The 19,141-nt window shown below is 38.9% G+C and overlaps 1 protein-coding gene across 1 annotated transcript; it reads left to right on the forward strand.

The window, feature by feature from the left end:
- The first annotated feature begins 13,652 nt into the window (after nt 1-13,652).
- cox6a1.L (cytochrome c oxidase subunit 6A1 L homeolog) lies at nt 13,653-16,941 on the forward strand. The gene is made up of 3 exons (NM_001096153.1): nt 13,653-13,773; nt 13,965-14,107; nt 16,715-16,941. The coding sequence occupies exons 1-3, from the start codon at nt 13,671-13,673 to the stop codon at nt 16,802-16,804; spliced, it is 336 nt and encodes a 111-aa protein (NP_001089622.1). The 5' UTR covers nt 13,653-13,670; the 3' UTR covers nt 16,805-16,941.
- Nucleotides 16,942-19,141: the final 2,200 nt, after the last annotated feature.

Genomic DNA, 19,141 nt, shown 5'->3' on the forward strand with positions numbered 1-19,141 from the left:
TCCTGTGTATGCTCATATAGTGATGAGCAGGGAGTGACAAGGTCCAACAACCAGGGACTGGACACTCCTTTCCTCTCACCAGGGTGTAACTATAGAGGAAGCAGGCCCAAGAGATATAGGGGCCCCCATGAGGCCCTAATTCATATACAGATTAAATAAATACTGGTTAAACAAGTCAACCTCTAAACATTTTGGGGGCCTGAAAAATAATCTGCTGTGGGGCCCAGTAATATATAGTTACGCCACTGCAAGTCTCTCACCCATGGCCAGGGGTAGGCAAAGCAGAAGAGGCACAGTGCCCTCTGCCCACTGTTCTGTCCAAGACGTGTCCCTCTTCTGCCTACCCCTAGTTCTGGTTCTGTATTAAAGTTAATTTTAAGGTAAACTACTCTTCAGAGTACAAATTTACAACATAAGTGTCAGCAGATAAAGGCCTTAAGCACAGAAGCAGCTGATTGGGAACAATGCAGTTTCAATACATGTGCAAAAAAAGTCAGAATTAAAAGATATTTTTCTATATTCACAAGTATTTTCCAGTTATGTCACTGCATGTGCTGACTTAGAAGCAGGGTCCAAATGGTGCGCCAAGATAGAAGGGAAGAAAGAAGAATGCAAGCAATCCTGTCAGCCCTTGTACAAGTTTATAGGGCCACAAAGATTTGTATTCAAAACTTCAAGCAACATAAGGAAGGTTCACATATGGGCATCAAAATCGGGGGTTGCACAAATCTGGGATTCATCTAAATTCCAGGGTTTTTGTTAGATTTGCCAACAGAAATGTAACACTTGTAGCCTTGTAAGTCTACTTAGCAACTGGAGACTATAGTTGTTTTTTTTTTTTGCTTATAGAAATTGGGGTTCTGGTGATGGCAAGTTCTGCCACAAATCAGCCTCCACTATATTAAAAAGCTACACGTTGACTTCTGGATGACCACTACACAATTGAACCTACTGGCAATTTGGGGGGTAGAAAATATAGGTTAGGTAGTAGGTTTTTATTTTTTGGTATAAATCTCCCCCATAGTTCTCAAGCAAGAAGGGGATTGTAATAGCTGCCTTGTTTCAGAGCTAGTATTCACAGCTAATTTATTTTCACACAGCTGGTGATAGCCTAAGGTCAGGGGTTCAAAGGACCATTACTGGTCACATTTTCTTCTTATAAAGGTGGAAATATATTATTAGCCTTTGACTTTCTTGTTTTGTCAAATTGATTTATTTGTTATATTTCTACATAGTAATCATTTCTTAAGTAAAGAACTGGCTAAAATCCATCATTCTTAAGAAATATCCTAAATGTTTATGAGCAACAGGGGGAATTACACACCTGCTTACACTTCCTCCTTTTTTTATCTTTTTTTTTTTTATCTCTTTGCACTTTAATTCAAATGGATTTATTCTTTAATGCCATTCTGGTCTTCAAATATCAAAAAAAAACACTTGCTTGCATTGGGAAGCCTTTGAACTTCCAAAGAGATCCAGTCAACAGCTGGATTTGTTCATACACTCCACATAAAATATGTTATACGCATACTTTGCACAAGATGATCACTCAGGGATATTTATCTCACAGAAATAGTGTAAATGGGGGCACTCCCTGCACTGCTGGTACAATTTTCATCAGTGAAGAAAACTCTGTGATGCTGGGCAATCCACCAGTTTAAAGTACAAGAAAGGAGCCTTATGAATTTACTGCAGAGATGAACATTATTTATTTTGCCAGGAGACATAGTGAACAACATTTCAGGGGTCTGCAACTACCTGTAGACAGCCCCCCCCCCCTTTCACAGATTTGGAGCAACTGTGCTAAGGATTTTTTTCCTGCTTGCAAAATAAAACATTCCAACACACCAACCCGGAAAAAGCAATAAGCAAGTCCTTAGTGTGGTTTTATAGAGGATGAAATGCTCAGCAAACTGAAGCTAAAGACTATGAAATTGAAGTGATTCAGAATGAAGCTGTAGATGACCAAGCCCCCACAGTCTTATTTCAGTGGGATCCAGGGGAACATTAAACAGATTTCTTGAATTGATGTTCCTTAGTTTTCAACTTGTACATATAACACTCCTTCAAGAACTGATTGTCTGGGGCCTACTGATTTTGCTCCTATGGCTATCTGGGTGTTAAGGTTTTTGTTGGTCATCCATAAGTATATTTATCTTTATAATTGGTAGTCAATATACCAGCACCAATGTTTACCTACTCTCTACCTGCAGATACCTACAGTCACAGGACCCACTGCAGGATTCTAATATTTATATTGCTATCCTGGATGCCTCTAGAATGTTGATATTTTTCAAATCTATTCTTTGTGTCAAATATTAGATCTTTAAAAAAAAAACACAAGGGCAAAAACCTTTGATCGGTCTGCTGCTGGTAGAATAGTAAAAATATAATAAATATGTCATGATAGTTCTGCAATAGTTTGAACGGTTTCCAAGTAAATAATCTGAGGTGCTGTCTACACATTATTTCAGACTTATAGCCAACAGTAAATACTAACAGTGGTTTTGAGGTTCACTTTTTTAAGGTGAAAATAGGTAAACTTACAAGGAACTAAAAAATCATGCAGTGTCTGACCTGTGAACTTGCATCATTTAAAAATACAGAGAACTCTTCTGAAAGTCAGAGAACCAGGGCCGCCATTAGAAATCATGGGGCCCCGTACAACAAAATTTTTGGGGTCCCCTGAGTCTCACCCAATCCAACCCCCAAGTCCCACCAGATTGCACCCACACCACAACTAAAAGACCACACAGACATAAGCGCTAAAAATGGTAAAGCCACCCCCCACACAAGTTCTAAAAAGCCATTAATGGTCAGGGCCCCACTATAAGTTAAAAAAAACAGTGGCACCAGGGACCCCCATAAAAGTTTTTTTAAAATCATTGGTGGTCAGGGATCCCCCATAAGTTAAATAAATAATTGGCGCCAGGGCCCCCCTTTACAAGTTAAAAAAAAAAACATTGGGGCCTCAAAGATTTTTTTTTTAAAAAAACATTGGTGGCAGAGGCCTATAGTGTATTAAAATAAAACATTGGTGGCTAGGGGTTTAAAAAAAAAAAAACACACACATTGGTGTTCAGTAGAACTGAACTTGTGGCTTCAGTACTTCAATTGACTTCGGGTCAGCGCCGACGCTGTGCCATATCTTCCATCTTCAAGTCCTGAACCAATGAAGTTCCGAAGAGCCAAAGTCCTGAAGCCGAGAAAAGACCCAAAGTCACGAAAAGAGCTGAAGTTAATGTCCTGAAGCCGAGAAAAGACCCAAAGTCACAAAAAAAAAAACCCTTTAGGCCCGGTACAGGAGTACTCCCTGTGCCCCCCTGATTGCGGCCCTGCAGAGAACCCTTGGGCTAACAGTCTATACTGGTGCATTAAAGGAGAAGGAAAGCTACGGAGACATTTTATTGTCAATAGATTAGCTACAATAGTGCAAGCTAGAATGCTATATTTATTCTGTAGAATGTTTTACCATACCTGAGTAAAAAGCTCTAGAAACTCTCTGTTTGTTTAGGATAGGTGCTGCAGTATTAACATGGTGTGACATCACTTCCTGCCTGAGTCTCTCCCTGCTCTAGGCTCAGATTACAGCAGAGGGGGGAGGGGAAGGGAAGAGGAGCAAACTGAGCATGCTCTTGCCCAGGGCAATGAGGTTTAAGCTGAAGGCAGGAAGTCTGATACAGAAGCCCATGTGTACAAAATAGAAGGAAAGAAATGCAGTGTTTCTTTTGACAGGGGACTCAGAGCAGCACTACTTTGGGGGTTTACTGGTATATTTGGATGGACCTTTCTGATAAGGCTTACTTAGTTTTAACCTTTCCTTCTCCTTTAAGTACATATACTATACACCATCTGACATTCTGACCTTCAAAGAAAGTCTGATGAGTCTAAAACTGCTGATATCTCAGAAACCACTGACATTAGAATTATTTTCATGAGTTCTGTATAAGTTTGCATCAATAATTTTTTTTTGGGATTATATGACTAATTCTGGAAGATGACGGAAAACTTGGACTCAGGATGTAAAATAATACACCTCCTAGATTGTAATAGCATAACGCACACAAACTAAAACGCAACTTAATCTATTTTTTTTTTTTCAATTATTTTTCTCGAAAAAATCAAAGCGCCAAACCACGACAAAATCGGTCATTAATTTGTATGTCATCCGATGGTCAGAAAAGTCGTCTTTTTTCGGATTATTGGTTGAAAATTTTTCGGATTATCCAGCGCAGATCACTAAGTCAAGAAACAATTTCAGGGACATCTGCTATTGATTTATATATGACCTTGACAGGTATGATGTAGCATATTTTTGGATTTCGGATTTTTAGGTATTATAAATCTCTAAAAACTTCCAGTTTTTATTTTTCCACGAAAAATTCAAGTTTACCCCTAAAAACCTTGACTTGAAAAAAAACGAGGTTTATTAAATGGGCCCCTAAGAATATCCTTAAGCAATGAGGGGGATGCCAAAAGGGATGTATAGCTTTGGCAGTAAAGGAATGTAGCTTCTGGACTTCACTGCAGCATCTCTGAGAAACCACTTTTCAAAGCAATTAAGGTGATTCTGGACATAGTCAGTAAAGAAAAGTGATGTATTGTCAGCATGAGTCCTAGTGTGTTCAGTATTGCTTCCTCTGCACCGCTCTGTATATGTGAAGTGCTCTTCTATACTGAAAGCTAAAGCATGATTAACACATGAAAGGATCTTTCTCCTATTCACCAGTGCAACAATTATAGAAAGGCAGGACCTGAAAGCAGCATTTTATGTGTATTCTCAAGTTGGGTAGCGAGGCCCAGCTTAGGGGCAAAAATGTTCATTAAACTCAGAAAAGCAGCGTTTGACCATGTGAGGTACTTTCCAGTTATGTTAGTTAATCCCTTACAAACTTTGTATTCAGATTCTGTAAAACAGTATCAATTTAGTTTAGACAATGCATGTGAATTGTGAAGTGATAAAAAGTTTGCAGGCTGCAGAATACTGCTTACTAACTCTGTTGTACATGCTGTGCATTCAGTCACCAGTTGGATATGTTTACTATGTCTTGCACATGTCTCATTTGTTTGGCAAGGTTGTTTTGCGGGCGCAGTAGAATTGTAAAGCCCTCATAGTTGTCATGTTATTTACTGGATCAACACTTTCTTTTCCCAATAAAGTAAAAAATCATGTATAAGACACAGAGTTTGCATTATGTTTATGAATCAGGGGGGCGACTTTACTGGTCACCCATTTAAAAGCAAACATGTGATGGCTACAATGGGTAATTATAGTACTAAGGGCAGTAAAACTTATTGATAGTTGCTTCCACAACTCCCCGGAGGCAAGTGGGCAAAACTCAAGAGGTCTTTTAAGATATAAGGGGGTGCAAGAGGACTATAGGAAGCAAGAACACGCCTACATGCCTCCCCCTGCCTAACTTTCTTGAATGTAGTTTTGCCTAACTCTGCAAGTAATCCATTCAAGGCACATTCTGCAGGTCTCTGTACTCCAATGGCTGAACTGCACTTTGGAGTGCAGAGGCCTGAGGGTATTTGCAGTGTGCAAATTACAAAAATGGCCCACTGCAGTCCTGTTGTGCACTTTTACACTGCGTTTGGGTTTGCAAATGAGGTCTATGATCCCTTATGTGCTTTGCACCTTGCCCCCCATTGGAGAATCAGAGAAACTGCAACTGTGATCACACAATTTCTGTCACAATTGTTGCTCGAATCTGAACCTTTCATTAATGATGCTTATGTTATGCCTGCCTTACTTTCCAATTTGATCGCAGGGGACCCTAGTCACAGTCATTTTGATCTCCAAGCACAGGAAGTGACTTTTTTAACACAATTGTGTCCAATTCATGTCAAATCACAGGCACAATTTTAATTATGCTGGAATGTTGGGGGGAAGGGGAACGCTGCTTTGTGGCTAAAAAAAACCATGGCACTTTGCACTTTAGACATTGCACTTGTGTTAGCAAATTAGCCCATATATTTATTTGGAATCTACACTCTATATAAAACAATTAGCAAGACCAGAATTTAAAATGTATACCCTAAGATGTCAGCTGGAGAGCTGTTGGACTGCAAATGCACAGTAAAAAAAATGTCACATAAAAAAACATCAAAGTGGTTAAATTTGAAAATTCTCAACAATAAAGATCAGATTCTGTACATGTGATGCTTTCAAACACTGACAATTTGTAAAATATACAGCTTTTTATTGAATGGTTATCAGCAGAGTATGATGATTTGCAATCTGAGGGAAATGATGTCCAAACCCTAGTAATTCAGCTTTAATGCAGAATCAGGTTTATTTTAATATATAAAACAGTAGTAGTGACACCTAATGCCTCTATTATTAATATCATTTAAAAAATATCTATAACCACTGTACATACAGACACCACTGGGGAAAAAGTTTATAACCATACCCCTTGTAATAAAAAATGTCCTAAAAGTGTATTCCTGGAGAGAAGATTGACACATAGTGGAGAAAAGTGGATCTACAGGAAATTAATATTTAATATAAGCTTCAGCATTCTGAAATAATAAACTTTCTAAATATAATCAATTAAAAAGTATCTACTGTTTCTGAAATAATACATTTTCACTATCTCTCTCAGCATCTCTTTTTTTTCATTCTCTCTTCTTGCAGGAGTTGGGTGTCCGATATTCATTGACAGTTAGATCCAATATATCTTATAGGGGGCTCCTTTTGCCTAAAGGATGTAAAAAATCACTGTACTAAAATCACCAGAAATCCGGTCCCTCTACATGCAGGATTTGTTCAAAAAGCAGTTATTTTGTTAGATTTTGTTTGTAATGGAATCAGTTATTTTAGTGAGATCTAATTAATCTGCTAGGAAAGGAAATCCCCCTGAAATCTAGCTGGCAATGAATATCTGATGCCCAACTGCTGCAAGAAGATAGAATGAAGAGAAACCCGCTAGGAAAGGGATAGTGAACATAAACTTGATCATTTCAGAAACAATGCAGAATATTTGATAGTACATGTAGGGGATCCATTATCCAGAAACCCATTATCCAGAAACCTGTTATCCAGAAAGCTTCAAATTACAGAAAGGCTGTCTCCCATTGACTCTATTTTATCCAAATAATCAAAATTTTAAAAAATTATTTCATTTTTCTTTGAAATAATAAAACAATACCTTGTACTTGATCCAAATTAATATATAATTAATCCTTATTGGAAGCAAAACTAGCCTATTGGGTTTATTTAATGTTTACATGATTTTCTATTAGACTTATGGTATGAAGATCCAAATAACGGAAAGATCCGCTATCCGGAAAGCCTCAGGTCTTGAGCATTCTGGATAACAGGTCCCATACCTGTATTTAGAAAGTTTCTTATTTCAGTATGATGAAGCTTATATTAAATTTTAATTTTCATGATAGTTCCACTTTAAGGGTGACTTATAATATTTAAAAAGGTTTCTTGAGTCAATTTTTGAAGCTTCAGACTTTTTATCATCTGAATGGAATTAAATGTCTGGTAAATATTTATAAAGCATCCACGTAGTAATGTTTAGTAATAGAATGTATAGTTTGTAATGTGCTAGAGTCTTTTATTTATAAAGTTTTATAATGTTTGGGTGAAATTGTAATGCTGTAAAACCCACTTGACACAAGTATTGGATCCAACATGTGGAATGCTGGCATTTTCCATATAATAGACCTTTTCCTAATTTGGATCACCAAATGTATTGAAACCTACCCACTTTCAATGATCCTTATAGCAGGAGTATGGATTGCATTGCATGGCAAAACAAAGTAAACATATATCAAAGTAGGCCTACCTACCAAGTATTGATTTATTGGTTTTCTAATGTATTTTTTGCATTCTGTGCAGATTTGTTTCTGAGATACAGGTTTCTAAGCTGTGTGCTATTTTTATTTAGTAATGAGTTATCTATTAATTGATAGAGCCTCAGGTTTATTCATTTTACTACTGACATCTCATATTCATTTACAGTATATCGCAATTTATCAGGATTAACAAATTAAGCACAGGAATCAGCTTGGAAACCTGGTAAACATAAAACATATTTCATTATTATTGTCTATTTTTTAAGGCAGAGAGAAGCGTGGGGAATGAGACTCATTGTGTGATCGGGGCAACACACACATAAACAAACTTTTTACACTAACACAAGTTTTTGGAAAGGCTCTTACACACTTACAGCACACACACATTGACAAGAAAAGCAAACACTTGTTTTCAGAAATAAAGATTCATTAATTTTTCTAAAAATGTTCTAAATTTCAATTAGAATGAATCCAGGTGTAGATTCTGAACTGTTACAATTTGCTACATTGGTTGATACATTTCTCAGCAACATCTGTGGAATATTAGCAACTATTGTATCAATTATAACAGCCTTTAATTAAATGCTTTATCAGCTCAATAAAGTCAAAGATAATGTATCAATTTAGAACAGCTTGCAAAGTTGGTGACCTCCCTTCACAGAACTGTTCTTGGGAGACACAGGAGGTGATAAATAAAACTTACATATTAGATAAAAAAAGAATTAAAGAAACTGAAAAAGGTCTTTATTTATAGTGTACCTAAACAAGCTGAAAGGAAAAAAAGTGTTTGGAATGTACACAACCTCTTCAAGTTCTGCGCCGCTATTGAATGCTTGTCTTTACCTGTAAAATGTACACTGCACAGCAAGGGTAGGTGATTTTTAACTAATCTCACTCTTCAAAATATTTTATTGCTATAATTTTAAAATTAGATTTCTAATGGTTTTATTGCATTCTGTGTTGTGTATTTTGTGTGCAATGTTTTAATTTTTATTTTACACGCCAGATCATTTTGTAATACTATGCATATCACTTTTTAAACTATGTACCCTAGAACAGGTCATTTAAAATGCAGTCAATAAAAAAACACACAAATTTCAACAAAGATTTGCAGTTTGTGAGTTTGGACTAGAAAGACAAATTAACCAATTTTGTCAGAAAGTATGTTCTAAAATTTATGAATGCCCAAAAAGTTTATGATCAAAAAGGGGTGCCATATTGTACAAATACATTATAACGAGAAAAAAAACACCAAGACACTTTTAACTTTAAATTTGCAAAGTCTTTATTAAGAAATAACTTACCTATTCTCCGCTTGCGGAACGGCGACAGGGCAAACGATCCATCGTGCGGCGCTCGATTTCTCCTCCCTGGCTATCTCCTATAGAAGACATGTAGGAGAAATCGAGCACCACACGATGGATTGTTGCCTTGTCGCCGTTCCGCAAGCGGAGAATAGGTAAGTTATTAACTTAATAAAGACTTTGCAAATTTAAAGTTAAAAGTGTCTTGGTGTTTTTTTTTCCGTTAAGTAGAAACAAACTTTTTTTTATGTTACTGGTCCTTTAAAGCATTCAATTCCTCAGATAATTTTGAAGGATGCAGAATGCTATTAGAGCTATCCATGACAGTGACTAGGCTTGCACCATGTTTCCTTCCAACATCACAGTTATTATAGTGAAGTACTGGAGGTGCTACTATGCACAGAACCAGTACAAGCCACAAAACAAAGCCATGAAATGTGTAAAGAATATGGTCCCTGTTTTGTGCACAACAATGTTTCTTATATGAAAAATAAAGAGTGCTTTTTATTAATCTAAATATATCCCCCAATGCTCTGTACTTTGTGATGTATTCTCAGCAAGGAAATGAAGACTGTCAGGGGAAGAGGGCTGGAAAACAAAATAGCTGTTACAATTCAGTGATCCTAGAGAAGCAGTTCAGCCTGGAGTACTTTCCACAACAAGAAATGGTGAGGATCAATATCACTCACATTTCATATGGACAGCTGAGTGCAACATCAACACTGGAAACAGGTCTATAACAGCATGAAATCTATGCATAAGGCAATTTTTATTTTACTGTAAAGGCATCAGTAGTATGAGAAATCGGGTTGGGCCAGACCTGTTCCCCAATCGGCTGCCCCCCAAAAAATGATATGTGGCGCAGTGTCTCGGTGTTTGGAAATGCGAGCCGCATGTAGGGTTGCCATCTGGCCGGTATTTTACCGGCCTGGCCGATAAAAATGATGGTTGATCCCAATGTTATTAATAGGGAAAAATTAAAAATATATAGGAAGGCCAGTATTTTTTTCCAGAAAAGGTGGCAACCATTGCCGCATGCTGGCACGCATGTATGTATGGCATGCATGTGCGCGGAGCCCGAATGCTCCAGTCCGACCCTGTGATTCCAGTCTCTGCATAGGGCTACAGTTTGATCTAAAGCCTTTAAAGGGAGAATGCCAAATTGAAAACCCAGTCAACTGATGGGGGAAAGTTTCTGAGTTACTAGAAAAAGTCAGCAGAAAGCTAAATAAATCAGTGTACAAATGCATGCTACATATAACAGAATATTCTCATAAATGTAGGTGTCTCTACTTATCTTCTTAGAGCATCTCAACTTTTTTGGAAGAAATGGATCAGAGTATACCAGTAAAAAATGTATTTAATCAATTACAACGCCCCCCCCCCTGTAACCTGCCTGTAAGGGATTGTTTTTTTAGTCTACATGCAAACATCTGTGGCCACAGTTATGGATGTAGTCAACACATAAACAGACATTAGCATAACATTAACATGTGCTAGCATCTTCTTTAAGGTTTGATGCCTCAAAAGAGCTCAAGAAATGTATACCATCCAAGCTTTATACACAGAATATACAGCATTCCCATGATTATATGAAAGAAGAACTACCAGCATCAGTTTAAGTCTGGTCCATTTCATGTGTCAAGAAAAGACTTTGCAGCAGCCAGGCCCGGATTTGTGGAAAGGCCACCTAGGCCCGGGCCTAGGGTGGCAGGATTTTAGGGGGGCGGCTTGCTGCCCAACCACACCCACATTGGTTCAAAAACACTGGGAATGCGCTGGAGATACAATCAATCATTTTTCAAATTTCCCCATTGATGATGAAAATTTGCACGAATAAAGGGGAGGGGACAGGGGCGACAAACTCAGTGGGCCTAGGGGCGCCCTCTATGTAAATCAGGCCCTGGCAGCAGCGACTTTACTGGGCTGACTTTAAAAATAGAACTAAGTCCTAGAATGAGTATGGGTAGAAATGCCATATATTACAGTATGTTTACAGCACTAGCCTAAAGGTTCAGCACCTCTGTCGCAGTAATGATACAGGCCTTCAAAGTTGTGTACAGGAGCTCACCATCTTGGATTTTGTTAGGAATGTCAGTGACACTCACATGCTCAGTGAGCTCTGGGCATGCAGAAAATGATGCTGGTATGGAATATAAGCTGATGATAAAGGACTGTTTATTAATTCTGATACAAATTGTGCTGGTTTCAGAGCTGCCAAGTAATGAGAATCTGAATTGTTAATAACCAGCATAGTATTGTTTTTATACTGTAAGTCAATACCTTAGCTCAGGTAACTGACCACAGCACAGAGGATGTGCTGAGTATTAACAGAAAAGAAGATGGGAAACTAGTGCGGGCACCTCGGAGTCACAGATCTCCACTGCTGAAGTGCTGTCATCGCCTTGGGCTGGTATAGAACCCCATAATATACAGCATTTTTGCCCTAATTATTTGTTAAGATCTAGTTCTCCTCTAAGAAATCTTAAAGGGGTTGTCCAACCAGTGGCTTGTGAGCAAGCTCACAGTGACCTCAAAGCAGGAGCTTATTTTTGAAATCCTGGCATGAAGACAAGTTTTAATTGCATTAAAAAAAAACGGCCAATCACAGAACTTACTTTTTGCCACCCAGGAGCATTTTGTATGCTTGTTTTGCTCCCCAAATCTTTTTACTTCTAAATATGGCACATGGATATAATGAAGCATCAGATACCCAAGGAAACATAACCATTCATCAAGCCACCTGAACTAAGCAGAAGGATTGTGGTGCCAAGCTGAAATGGCAAAAAAGCAAAGATGGAAGGAAAAGATTTATTTAATAGGCTATTAATGGCTTTTTGTATGATGTACTTGTTAAAGGACCAGTAACATCAAAAAAGATTTTAAAAAAATTAGTTACAATACAACGAAAAAAAAACACAAGACAAATTAAATTTTAAAATGCAAAGCCTTTATTTAGAAATAACTTACAGAAACTCCGCTTCCCCTCCTCTTTAGAAAAGGCGACAGGGCGACAATCCATCCTGCGGTGCTTAATTTCTCCTCCCTGGCTATTCTACTGACAGCATGTCCTCTGCCCCCATCTCCTTCTCCAGCTCTCGGTGCCGATACTTCTTCCTGCGCTGCCAGTACATTATGCGTCCTTCGCTACAGTCAGTTGGCGGAGCCTGTTCTACTTCTGTTTGCTCCTATTCTCGCAAGATCTGTTCCAAGATCCACGCCTTAACAAATTTAATGGCTTCTGTCAGGACAGCGTTGCACAGTCCAGTACTAGGCCATAACTGGGGTGGGGTGGGGGAGGGAGAGCTGGGCTCAGTGTAGAGAATGCCGTGTCACTGGGCAGTGTGGGGACTATGCGCTAAAGCCTAAAGCTATTGAGGTGAATTAAATCTGTTAAGGCAGCGCAGGAAGAGGTATCGGCACCAGTCCGGCGCCCCCTGCAGGCTGCACGTTGGTGTCTGCGCGTAAGGTTGCCACCTGGCTGGTAAAAATTTATGGTTCATCCCAATGTTATTAATAGGGAAAAAAGATAAATATATAGGAAGGCCAGTATTATTTTTCAGAAAAGGTGGCAACCCTGTCTGCACACCTTCTGTTGCCAGGCCGGAATGACGCGCTGCCCTCCTCTACCCTCCTGCACCTCATGTGGAGAAAATGGGGAGCCCGCCGACATCGCCTTCCTACTGCTGCTCCTGGGAGGAGAATTAAGAGGAGCTGGAGAAGGAGATGGGTGCAGAGGACACACTGTCAGTAGAATAGCCAGGGAGGAGAAATCGAGCGCTGCAGGATGGATGGTCGCTCTGTTACCTTTTCTGAAGAGGAGGGGAAGCGGAGTTTCTGTAAGTTATTTCTTAATAAAGGTTTTGCTATTTTAAAATTTAATTTGTCTTGGTGTTTGTTTTTCGTTGTATTCTAACAAATTTTTTTAAAAAAACTTTTGATGTTACTGGTCCTTTAATGCAATTTGTTTTCTAACAAGGAAACTTAACCTTTTAAACTAAATCTTATTTATTGTGATTCCAATGTCCAGGGACAAACATTCATGTCTCACTGTCCTATAACACTAGGGGAGATTGTGGATGCACACCTAAGGCCAATTTCAAAAAGTATAAAGCCCTGTCTAAGTAATTCAAGTAAATATGCAAGTGCATGTAATTTTGAAACTGTCCTATAACCTCAAAAATGGTACAGGCCATCAACAAATGTTGAAAGTCATGGTGTTTTGCAGCCATATAGAGCAGATGAATTGGCCATACAGCCAGTGCCTCTCTTCACAGCTCTTGTCATATTTATTTGTTACACGTTACAGGCTTTGTCTCACCTAAATGACAATCTTTTTGTTAGCAAGCAGAAGGCATCACTCAGTGACCTGATCACCTATTGCTCATTGTTTCCGCCTTGGCCAAGCGCATAAAGAGCTACTTCAATTATACAGCTAACGCATGCGTAATCTACTGTTCCGCGTGACGTCAATGCGCATGCGCATGTCACACCCATTTCCATTTATTTTAGGAGCGTCACGTCCGTTTCTGCACAGACTTCACGGACATTATGGCTGCTTTAGGAAGGCTCTCAGGAATTCTTCGCGGTTCATTGCCCATCCGCGGGAGACTTTTTTCCGCAGCAGCTGCAGAGCAAGAACATGCCGGAGCAGGTAAATGATGTGGTTGTTGTCCTGAGCCAGTCTTAACAGCCATGTTATTGGAGGTCACCTTCACTTGTCCTGGGCCGCGCTGAGGTCTTTATTGCTGTCAGTGGCTGCGGTTATTATATGCTGTAGAATTATCTTTATGCTGATCATACACTGCTACACGCGCTCTTATTCCATCAATTCTGTTTCCTCAGTTCGCACCTGGAAGATCTTGTCCGCCGTTGTTGCTTTACCCGGGGTCGCAGTCTGTATGTTGAATGTCTACTTGAAGATGCAACACCATTCCGAAGAGAGACCCGAGTTTGTTCCATACGAGCACTTGAGAATCCGCTCAAAGGTGAGGCATGAAACGTGCTGTATTGCTACATCTTTTGTAACTATACCCCCCCCCCATGTGGTAATGTATCATTTGCTAATGGTCTAGTCAGTCAGCAAGTGGCATGTTCTGGTCACAATGAGAATTAAAGGTTAAATACTTGGTGTGTCAGACTAGTTAAGCAAAGACAAATGAGTCAAACCATTTTGGAATGGAATCCAAGGTCCTGTCTTAAAGGAGAACTAAAACCTCAAACTAATGAAAACCCCTGCCATCCATAGTCCCCCCCCCCCACACACACACACGTGTTCATACCTGTAAATGCCCCCTAAGTCTTCAATTACCCCTCGATGCAAAGTCAGCACATTGGAGCTCACGGGCGCTATCTTCACCGCTTCGGGAGTCTTCAGTAATTAAGCAGTGCACTTGTAGCAATTTTCCGGTCCAGAACAACTGCGCATGCGCCGACAAGCCTCGGAAATTGCAGAAGGGACCCGAAGATTCCCGAAGCGGTGAAAATGGCGCCTGTGAGATCTGCTGTGCTGACTCTGCATTGAGGGGTAATTAAAGACTTGGGGGCATTAACACCTGTGTGTGGGTGGGGGGGGACAATGGAGGGTAGGGGTTTCATAAATTTGGGGGTTTACTTTTCCTTTAAAGGAATTGTTTAGTGTAAAAACAAAAACTGGGTAAATAGGCTGTGCAAAATAAAAATAGCCAAACTAAAAAGCCTGGAGTTACTGGATGTCTAATAATATAACAGAACAGAATACTACTTCCTGCTTTTCAGCTCTCTTGGTTTACATTGATCGGTTACCAGGCAGTAACCAATCAGTGACTTGAGGGGGCCACATGGGTCATTACTGTTTGCTTTTGAATCTGAGCTGCATGCTAATTGCAAACTCACTGAACAGTTATGTCCCATGTGATCCCCCTTCAAGTCACTGACTAACTCAGTTAGAGAGCTGAAAAGCAGGAAGTTGTGGTTCTGTTGTGTTCGACATCCAGTCACTCCCATTCTTTATACATTACATTTTTTTACATTACTATATTAGAAACATTTTTTATTTTGCACAGCTTATTTACCCAGGTTTTATTTTTACACTGAACTGTTTCTTTAACTTTCAGTATGTTATAGAATGGCTGATTCTAAGCAACTTTTCAACTGGTCTCCATTGTTTTTATTTATTTTTTATAGGTTTTTAATTATTTGTCTTCCTCTTCCGACACTTTCTAATGGGGGTCACTGACCCCTTCTATAAATAAATGCTACAAAAATGTAGCCTTTCTATTCAGGCCCTCTCATGTTTTAGTATATTATTCAAATCAATGCATGGTTGCTAGGATCATTTTAACCCTAGCAACAAGATTGCTGAAATTGCAAACTGCCGAGTAAAAAGCTATATGAAAAACAATTGTAAATGATAAAGAAGATGAACAACCCCTTTAAAGAAGCTGTGCCTCTAGGGTTGAATCAAATTACCTGAGCATCCTACAGTGCAGGCACGTGTGCAGTATAGTGATTGGTTGATGTGCATCTGCCGCTGCTCAGATGGGTGCACTGGGTATTTTAATTCAGTATAGGGGCACTGTTTTAATCTTTAATTTTATTTATTACTAAGTATAGTAGTTTTTACCAGTAATAATGCTGCTGGGCTCAAACATTTAGGGCTCTTCAAGCAGCAGCAACTAAAATGGCAGGTTTTTGAGCTGCAGAGTGTAATCTGCAAATACCCCTAGTAATCTCTCTTTATACACAAATTAGTCCATTTTTATTTGACAGTTTGGTCAAATATTTAGTGTGTGCACTGCTTGTGACATTGAATTCTCTTTTAAAATAACATTCAACGCAAAGCTGCATACAGATTAGAGAGGAGACTTTTTAACCCTTATAGGTGTGGTGATTGGGGGCAGTTTGTTGGGCACACCTTGGTGCATAAAATGAATGACTTTTTGCCTTGGATCGTTAGAAAAAAATGTAGCCCTGGTTTCTTCCTAGCCAGTGCCGTGCAACCATTTTACCACCTTTTTCCAGTGAATGCTTTCCTAGGCAGGCAGCGTAAAGTACAAATGCACTAGGGAACCCACTCCCCAGTCAATTCGTGTTTTTTTTTGTCCTTTAAAACGCCCTTCATTGGCAGCCAATATCAAATGGGTCTCCATAGGCCTACTGAATGAAGATCAATTAAAAAGTTGCATAGAATTGGCCATTCTACAATATACTGGAGGTTAACCAACCCTTTAACCTTACCTCTACCAGTGATGTTGATTATCCATTTTCAGCAAGCGAAGCAACAGCCTGCTGATAAACTACAGCTACATTAAAGTATTGCCTAGCAATGTGTTTACAAAAGTGATCTTAAAACCAGGAAATCGCTAACTGCAAAAGAGCTGAAATCTGCATTGTGTCATACTTGCAAAGGGTGTTGCCCAGCAATAGCTGCTTGGCAAGCTAAACCAGCAGTGCCAACCCACAATCATTCAGCTCTTGTTAAACATCTAGAATAGTACCTACACAGTGGAAGGGTTTGAACATTTTAAAGGGCTTCTGCTTTACACCACTATGTACCATGGTAAAAGCCACATACTTTTTACTGATATAACTTTTTTCTTTTCTTCCCCCACCAGAAATTTCCATGGGGAGATGGACAGAAGAGTCTGTTCCACAATGCTCATGTAAATGCTCTTCCCAATGGATATGAAGAGTCAGAACATTAAGTGTGGTGACAGTCTGTCGGACCAGTGTTTGTGGACCCAAATGGAATTTAGGGATCACGCTTCTGTACTTATGGCTGTAAATTCCTTCAGAGCTTCTGCCACAATTGTGGTTGTTTAAATAAAATATTTCCTGTCTACAAGAGTAAGCTGTGTGGGATTATTTGTCTCTGGAATGTTTTAAGAGGACAATGTCACTATTTTGAGTTTTTGGTGTTTCTAAGCAGATCCTGCTTGGTTATATTTTCCATTAATGTTCCTATCTACAATATACTAGTAACAAATGTTTTCCCTTTTAAGAAATTGTCTTTTGCTAAGGTAGTCCTGTTTGGGGGTACATTATATTGGGTTTTTGGAAACCTTTTTTTTTTTTGTACTAGTCTCTAAAGAAAACTGTTTATAAAATAAAATGTAGCTCTAAAATATTGTTAGCAATGGGTAATTCACAAAATGATACTCTGCAAACTCCTTTATCAATGTTTTTAACACTGTATAACCATTTATAGCAAGTCTGCAAAACAAATTCATGTTATATTATTAAAGGGGTAATGGGGGGGGGGGTCATTTGTTAAGATAATACTGACATCAATTGATTATTTTTGTCCAATGTTTCATTTTTCACATTCTGTATATAGGGGCAGCTGACAGCTACACTTTGCATACTATTGCACTTCTGAGCAGACTCTGAGCTTTATTAAAGTCAGCTTTTACAACAGATGTTCCTGATCTTACTCTGATGAAAAGAGAAATGTATGAACGAATATAACAAATTTGAACAGGGTAAACCTACATGGATGAATTTGTGGGTCCAATTTTATCTGATCTTGCCCTCCAACACCATGAGATTTGTTGTATGCTATAAAAGCTGATTCCCCCTATAGTCCCAATGATCCCCAAACAGTAGCTCATGAGCAACATGTTGCTCTGCAACCCCTTGGATGTTGCTCCCAGTAGCTTCAAAGCAGGGGCTTATTTTTCAATTCCAGACTTGGAGGCACGGTCTGGTTGTATAAAAACCATATGTACTGCCAAACAGTCTCCTGTAGGCCCCCAGTCCCCATAGGGGTTACAGTACTCTATCACAGTGCTTATTTGGCACCATCCCGGAACATTTTCTGTGCTTGAGTTGCTCCCCAACTGTTTTTAAATCGAAATGTTGCTCACTGGTAAAAAAGGTTGGGGTCCCCTGAGCTAGACTATAAAGTTCAACAATAAAGAAAAATGATTTCAATTATGAATGGTGATTATTGCATTACATGCTGCAAGTTTCTGTGTACAGTTGCCCTATAGAATTGAAGTTCTACCTTCAGCTTCTGTTCCATTTGGCTGCCAATCTTGTTGGAGAGGTAACTGGACTGACCAGTATATCATTGGAAATTGGAGAGTAGACTGTTTCCTGCAAGGTGTTGCAGTTAATAGAAGCTCTGTAAATCTCTATAATAAAATAATTGACACTGCATGCTATTGGTTAACTTCTGTAGTAACTTAAACTCTGGAGAACCTCTGGAGGTATTTTTTTTTGCAAATTAAATTCTGTAACAATCCATGATTTGTTATAAATTTGAATTCAATATTAAATTTGAAAAAAAAAAAAAACAAATGTCAAGTTTCTAACAACAACAACTGAAATCTAGAGAAGACAAAAAGCAGCCATTCACAGGCTGGACAGACTGAAGTTATGCCAGGAGCTGTACATGGTATGTCTGCCTTTCCATGTTCTTCTGATTGTTCAAGCAAATAGCCCAAATAATCAAACAGCAGTGAAGAGGTACCCTCATTTGCTGATTCACCATGCAGTGGCCAACATGGTCAATATTCAGATGAAATTGAACTGCATAACATTCATAGTACATACAGTTGGGATCAGAGGGCCAGTATACAAACACCAGAATTTGTACATAACTTTATTATTGGTATGTGTATGGCCAGCTTAACCTTGAACCTTTCAGTTTCCTGTAGTATAGTGTTTCTAGAATTAAGTCACTAATGTAATGCCTTACCCACTAAGGAAACTGACAAACCCTTAATACCACCACCCTCCCAAAGTATCCTTTTGCATGCCAGCAACATGAGTGGTATTACTAAATATTGTGCAAATATTGGTTTCTAAGGCTCTGCCAATGGGTTTGACAGTTATACACCCCCATGCAGAATCATCATAAGACACAATAAAGGGGGAAGTGAGGGGGGGTTATACTGGTAATCTAGTTTTTACCTTGCAAGAACCAAGCATGCAAATAGCTTCAATGTTCCGAAGTAATAACCCAAGTCATAGATTTTTTAAAACAATAGGCAAAAGGTAGATTCAGCCTATGAATAGTGGGTATATTGCCCTATTAA

This window comes from Xenopus laevis, chromosome 1L (assembly GCF_017654675.1).
Source record: "Xenopus laevis strain J_2021 chromosome 1L, Xenopus_laevis_v10.1, whole genome shotgun sequence".
Taxonomy (NCBI): Eukaryota; Metazoa; Chordata; class Amphibia; order Anura; family Pipidae; genus Xenopus; species Xenopus laevis.

Bases quoted from the DNA above. Each gene is read 5' to 3' on its own strand.
- cox6a1.L (NM_001096153.1), top strand. From the start codon at position 13,671: ATGGCTGCTTTAGGAAGGCTCTCAGGAATTCTTCGCGGTTCATTGCCC. The intron at 13,774-13,964 runs GTAAATGATGTG...CTGTTTCCTCAG, and splicing joins GCAAGAACATGCCGGAGCAG to TTCGCACCTGGAAGATCTTG. The intron at 14,108-16,714 runs GTGAGGCATGAA...TTCCCCCACCAG, and splicing joins ACTTGAGAATCCGCTCAAAG to AAATTTCCATGGGGAGATGG.